This window comes from Convolutriloba macropyga, chromosome 13 (assembly GCF_964194025.1).
Source record: "Convolutriloba macropyga chromosome 13, txConMacr16.3, whole genome shotgun sequence".
Classification (NCBI taxonomy): domain Eukaryota; kingdom Metazoa; phylum Xenacoelomorpha; order Acoela; family Convolutidae; genus Convolutriloba; species Convolutriloba macropyga.
Genome location: NC_134480.1, coordinates 41,593,621 through 41,599,620, shown reverse-complemented (window position 1 = coordinate 41,599,620; position 6,000 = coordinate 41,593,621). Strand labels below are relative to the sequence as shown.

Sequence of the window (6,000 nt, the reverse complement as noted above, 5' to 3'; positions counted from 1 at the left end):
GGAAAAATTCAACCCGGGAAGTTGCTTTTGGATACTCCCCACGGTTTCTCTGACAGAATGTACCTGTGGTTTTTACAACCTTGTGGTATGTTGAAACATTCTGTGCTAGCCAGAGACTCGCACGAGACGTCTTGTTAAATTTTGATTTGGTATTTAAAAAGAATTCATTTATATCGCTCTATTATGACCATATGATCAGAAAATTCAGACAAAGCACCAGAATTGGTGGCAACAAAAATTAATTCACAGATTAATGGATGGATATCTTTTGAAACCGTGAGACAAATCAAGTCTCGCGAGATTTGGTCAAATTCACTTCACGCCTCGAGAATTGAAATACGGCGTGACCAAATTTTTCTTCGGATTCTGAAAAGATATTTTCAACCGAGAGAAAGATGATGTTGCCAGGCGTCTTCAAATCTTTTTGAGTTGTCAGCTCCTTGTCCGTTTCCTCTTTTGATAGTCAGCTGTTGTTGTTTTTGTTTATTAGATTGGGATAAGGAACGGGACAAGGGCGATAGTTGCTTGCTAACACGTCCCTCAAGTTCTTCGGACCCCTAAAACATACCGCAGTTTTTCAACAAGTATGAATTGAAGGTTCCATCACTGCGTTAAAGGTTGCATGTCAATTATTAATTTAAACCAGAGGTTTGAGGCATTACCTGGGAAAAATGCTAATTGTTTTCAAAAACGAGCTAAATATATTCAAAAAACGATGCAAAACGATCAAAACCACAATTTGTCACTATGGCATGTTCGTTTTATATTTTTGATTAATTAAGCAAGAGAACCAATCGAATTGTAGCATGAATCTTTGGTTAAAATTATTATTATGCGTTTGGGTGAAATATTTGAGAAAGACCTCTGATGACTTGATGCCAACAAAAAGGTGCAGTTTTTTCTTTGAAAGAAGCCTAATTGTTGTGATAAACTTATTAAATAGATTGCTTGGCTAAATAGAGGGAAATGAAAAATCAAATGATATCAAGGAAATAAGCTAAAAGTAACAAGTGTAAAAGAACAAAGAGAATACAGTCGAGTTGAGCAATTGACCAAAAGGCGTCTAAAATTGAACAAAAAATTTCTCATTTTCTGAGTAGAAAATTCTGAATTATCTTAAACAAAGGCCAGTTATTCTACAAAAATTAAAGAACAACGGTGTTCATTATCAAATTATACCTTCAATATGAGTTCAGAGGAGATTAGTCACAAAATCCGAGCCCTGGCCAGTATACAAGACGAGGGATTACGCATGTTTTTGATGGAACTGGACCAGAGAGTTGGCGAAAATCAGCTGGCAACCCGGAATCAATTCCTAGATAACTTCTGAATGCTGGGGGAAGTCAAAGACCGACTCAGGGCTACTGAACGCTATATATCGAAGGACGGTTTGGGTATAAAAAAACCTCCACTTGGCCCCCGAGACCGGCAAAAACTGTTAGATAACCTACTAGACTTCTTCAAAAACTTTCTGGAACATAAACTTTAGGTCGGAAGACCGCCTTAAAGCCTATCATATTTTGCCACGTGCTTCTATGTCTGCGAATCTTAAAGAGCCTGTAATCGTTGAATTTCTGTACTTTTGTGACAAGAATGCTATTTATGCCGCCTCAAAAAAATTCAATTAAGAAGAACTCGAAAAACATTTGAACGGCAAAACATTTATGTGCATAAACGTTTACCTAGTTTTATAATGGATTTAAAACGTGCCGTTGATAAGCTTGGATATGTGACTGCTACTAGAATTGTGCTATCAATGCGGTTTGTTTAGATAACGATGGGAACACAAAGTATGTTAATATTAACAACTTGGAGGACTTAAAGCGGACGCACTTATATTTTCATATTATTCACATTTCATTAAAATATCATTGCGATATCAAATTTCCCCTTAACCGCTCAAGATTAATTTTTTTTTGGGAATTTTACCATCAGATCCCTCGTTTTGCGAAGAAAAATAAGAAAATGGGAGCCTCAAATTGAAGATGGATCTTTACTAAGAATTCTATTTTTTTTCCAATTGAATTGCTACGAAAAAGAAGTTAAGAAAAATTTACCAGAGAAAGTAAAGACAAATTTTATCTTCAACTCAGATTAAGGAAAAATTAAAGTAACCTTATCCTTCATTCTTCCTAGCCATGAGTGTACCTCAATTCTGTTAAGGTAATTTAACCTTAATTTTACTTAGTGCGTGTCTACCCAGGTAGAGGTGACATAAATTAGTTTGTCCAGACCATTCCAGGCGGAAAATGCATCCGTCCAGGTTTTCGTGAGTTCTAAAGCCATAATTTTCTGTGCTCCAAAAACTTCTTGCGTTGATCTTTAGACTTGTGTATTTCTCGATTCTCCTTTTCTTAGTTTGGACATACCAATTTCCAGTATGAGTCCTCAGTGTGTACAGACAATTCTAACAACGACATTCTCGTCTGTCTGATATTGATTTATACGGTCATCAGAGATTTTCCGATGGCTTACCTGATGTCGTATCTGCGGGTGAAGCCAGACGCCTGGTTGTGCCCCCTTCAACTGAGCTGCAGCCCCAGGAGGCAGAACATAGATCAGAGGGTGAAATTTAGGCAACTCTTGCTCTAGTCCTCTAAGAAGTGGGTTCTGCAAAGCCCAGTCATAATCGTCGCTTCCTGTAACATATTCGAATTTTGATCCCGTATTTGAGGTACGAAAACAATTTTAAACACACTTAATAGAGTCGAGGTAATTTTACGTTAAGAAAATTTTATGTTAACGTTACTTATTTCTTAAGTTAAATTTACCTACCTTAACTTCAGTTAGTGTAAAATTTCTGATTATGACCTATTTGTAGCTCTGTTTTAAAGAAAGGAGCTATTTAAACTTTTTATTCGAAAAGAAGGCCTTTCTAAATGATTTCAGCATTGTTGGTCCGACACCTCTAGAGGGGAGGAAATATATACTCAAATGGTATTTTTTTTGTTCTGGCAATTTTGACCGATCGATATATTCATCGTAGAGAGCTGTGAGTGGTATCATTAAAAAGACCTTCCAGCGCAGAATATGGAATTAAAAGATTTTTTTATTTTCGTTTTCTAGAGCGAGATACAGTGGTTTAAATTTTTGTGAATATTAGACCGATATGGGTGATATTTTCACATTTTCCGTAGTTTTTGCCTAAAAATTCGTCAATTTTGTTAAAATTTGTAGAAATTGTTAACAATGGTATTACCATTATGATATAAACTCTAGGCTACATTTTTGCCTAAATTTAAAAAAAAAACGGTTTTTCATCAAAATTTGCCCGAAATAAGCTTCTTTAGTCCACTTTGAATAATTTTGCAGGAAGTACTTACTCAAAAACAACAAATACAATCTTTGTAATCTACAAAGAGAGCTACTCTTACTTCCACTTCCATTGAGAGTAGTCTGAAATAAAAATTTTGCCCTTTTTGCTAATTTTACTCTATAATTATTATTTTTGATTAGCATTTATTTTTGATCTCTTAACTAGCAAATTATTTAAACCCATAACATTTGAAAAAATGATTGTTTTAATGAGCCAACAGCAATAGCAAGGCTGGTTTTGGTCCAATCTTGGACTGTTACAATCCAAAAAAATAAATCGGATTGTAATAAGTTGGTCTTTATTAAAAAAAATCTCTGTTATGTGAAGTAATGAAAAACAATTCAAATCAAATGTCAGTGTTAATAGGTCCAATTGGCTTCCTATGAAATCCAAATGAATGTATTTAGTTCCTATACTTGAAAGATTATGGTTGTTTTAACCTTTAAAAATGTTTGAACCTTAGTTAAACAATGGCTTATGGAGCATTGTCACTATTTTCCCCTCAATTTGTTCAACTTGTAGTCTAGTGTCAACAAAGAAAGAAAACCCCTTCGTCCTCTTTGTTCTAAAGAAAAAAATTAATCTTTTTTTCGTTTTTACGCGTTAAGCTATGGTTTTCTGACTTTGACACTACGAGATATCAGATTTTTTTATTTTTAGGCATTGTCCCATTCTTTACGCTTTTTTCTGGTTTTGTCAAATTATTACCTGAATGACAGGTCACATATTACGTTATTGGCGCTCAAAATGAGGCACAATTGATAATATAGAGACTTTAAAAGCATAAATTATTGTTTTAACGGCTACAACACCCCTTTCTCGAAGAATTTAATTAAATTTTTTACGTTTGTCTTGAACTGTCGTTTTTAATTAATGTTTTTAGTCGTATACATTTTCCTGGATAATTACAGGTCTCATTGGTTTTTATGGAGAAATAAATGAGCCTTTTCAACTTCACATTTGCTCCAATTTTGTCTCTTTGTTACCTAGTCTCGTTAATTACAGGTCAGAAGTGACATAAATGTTGTCGGGAGAAGTGCAAGTGTACAAAATTTAATGTCTTTAAGGATTTTGATGAGAATATACTGACTTCGACACGGGTTTTCCGCAAAAAAAAGAAAGTTTTTTTTTAATTTTGTCTTTGTTTGACGTTCATTTTGTAGATGTAAGACATAATCTGAATAGTTACAGGACTAAAGCGCTTTCTTTGGACGAATTAGCGAACACTTTCAATTAGTTCATGTTGTAGCTGATGGCTTTTATGATTCTGAAAAAATGTTTTTGGAAAATGCAAAAATATTTCTCAATTTTACCCCTTTTTCTTTATTTTTGACTACTTTTTACTTCGTCTCATTGATCATTTTCAGGGGCAAAATTTGGCCTCACGGCTACGACAGCGTTTTCTCGCAAAATTTAATTGAAATTTTGTTTGTTGTCTCTGCTTGTTGTTCTTTTTGCAACCGCATAAAAATTGAATAATCACAGGTCTTAATGCCCTCCTATAGAGACGTATGTGATCATAATTTTATTTGATGTTTTCAATCGCTATCTAGTGGTTTACGTTACTTTGAATTTAATTGTTCTTAAAAATAAAAGACAATTTTTTGTTATTGCTGTTTTTTGCTCTTTTTAGTCCAATTGTTACCAAGTCTGAATATGGAGTGGTCCCATATCTTTTCTAGTGAAACACAAGTTTTTTGTTCAGTTTGAGTTTTATCTGACGCTATTTCGAACTTGTAAAAATATTTTTTTTAATGGACGTAAAAATTTGGAGGTAATTAATGTTTGTTCTTATTGTTGTTCGACTTTGTTGTTCATCTTCACTTGCTTTCTTTATAATGGCTCATCTTGTCGGTCTTTTGCGACAGTTTTTAACTCCACTGAGTTATTTGCGTTGGAGGCGATCTTTTTGTTCATACTTCAAAATTACTTGATTTTTTGGGGGTTTTCGATCTAATCCTCATATGGTAGACATTTATGCCAAAAATATGGATGAGCGGCGTCGGAACTTTATGTTCGAGCGCACATTATCGAGCCTCCTTGTTTGTGCAATCATTCAGAACACTAATACTAATTTTTTATCAGTGTGATCAAAAATTGGGAATTCGAGTCAACATGTATTGAGGATATTCTTTATTCATGTTCTAGAAAAAAAGAAGAAACTTTTTACCCAAGGACTGAAAATCTCTTTCCTAGAACTGAGTTAGACAAAACAAGCGTTTAAATGAAGGTGATGCTAATGATTGTTTGGATCTTTTCCGTTTGTGCCCGCACCCCCAGGTAAGGAACACTTACCATTATTTAGTAAATTACTGTGTGATTATATAACACATGCGCTTGGGCGGTGCAAATAAAAAGCACTCACTAATCAGGGGAAGGGGGAGGGACATAAAAGGAAAAAAATCGATTGTTTATATTATGAAAGGTAAGCAATAATTATATTGGACTCACTCCGAATCAACTGAACTCAAACGAACACTTGGACCTTCCAAAAGAGCATTTTGACTAACTTCTGGCACCGCAGTCCATTTGATATTCTTTTGGGTTATCAGACTATCCTCCAAGTGCCAATAACATCGCTTTCTGGCAATTTCGAGAAAAATTTGCATGCGTTGTTGCTGTCATTTTCACGAAATGAAGCATAGTGAACGTTTATAACGTAGAAAACCGACGATAACAAAGTT

General features: G+C 34.5%; 2 protein-coding genes across 6 annotated transcripts in view; one reads left to right on the top strand and one right to left on the bottom strand.

The window, feature by feature from the left end:
• Positions 1 to 163: 163 nt before the first annotated feature.
• Positions 164 to 6,000, bottom strand: part of LOC142352240 (uncharacterized) — a 52,088-nt gene continuing 46,251 nt past the window's right edge. For all 5 annotated transcript variants that reach the window (XM_075404703.1, XM_075404705.1, XM_075404706.1 and 2 more), the window contains 2 exons: positions 2,476 to 2,639; positions 164 to 557 (listed from right to left, as the gene is read on the bottom strand). In XM_075404703.1, the coding sequence (XP_075260818.1) occupies positions 381 to 557; positions 2,476 to 2,639 (341 nt within the window). In that variant the 3' untranslated portion in view covers positions 164 to 380. The remainder of the gene's footprint in view (positions 558 to 2,475; positions 2,640 to 6,000) is intronic.
• Positions 927 to 6,000, top strand: part of LOC142352233 (sec1 family domain-containing protein 1-like) — a 354,741-nt gene continuing 349,667 nt past the window's right edge. Inside the window, exon 1 of the mRNA XM_075404694.1 lies at positions 927 to 943. The gene's annotated coding sequence lies outside the window, so the exon portion shown is untranslated. The remainder of the gene's footprint in view (positions 944 to 6,000) is intronic.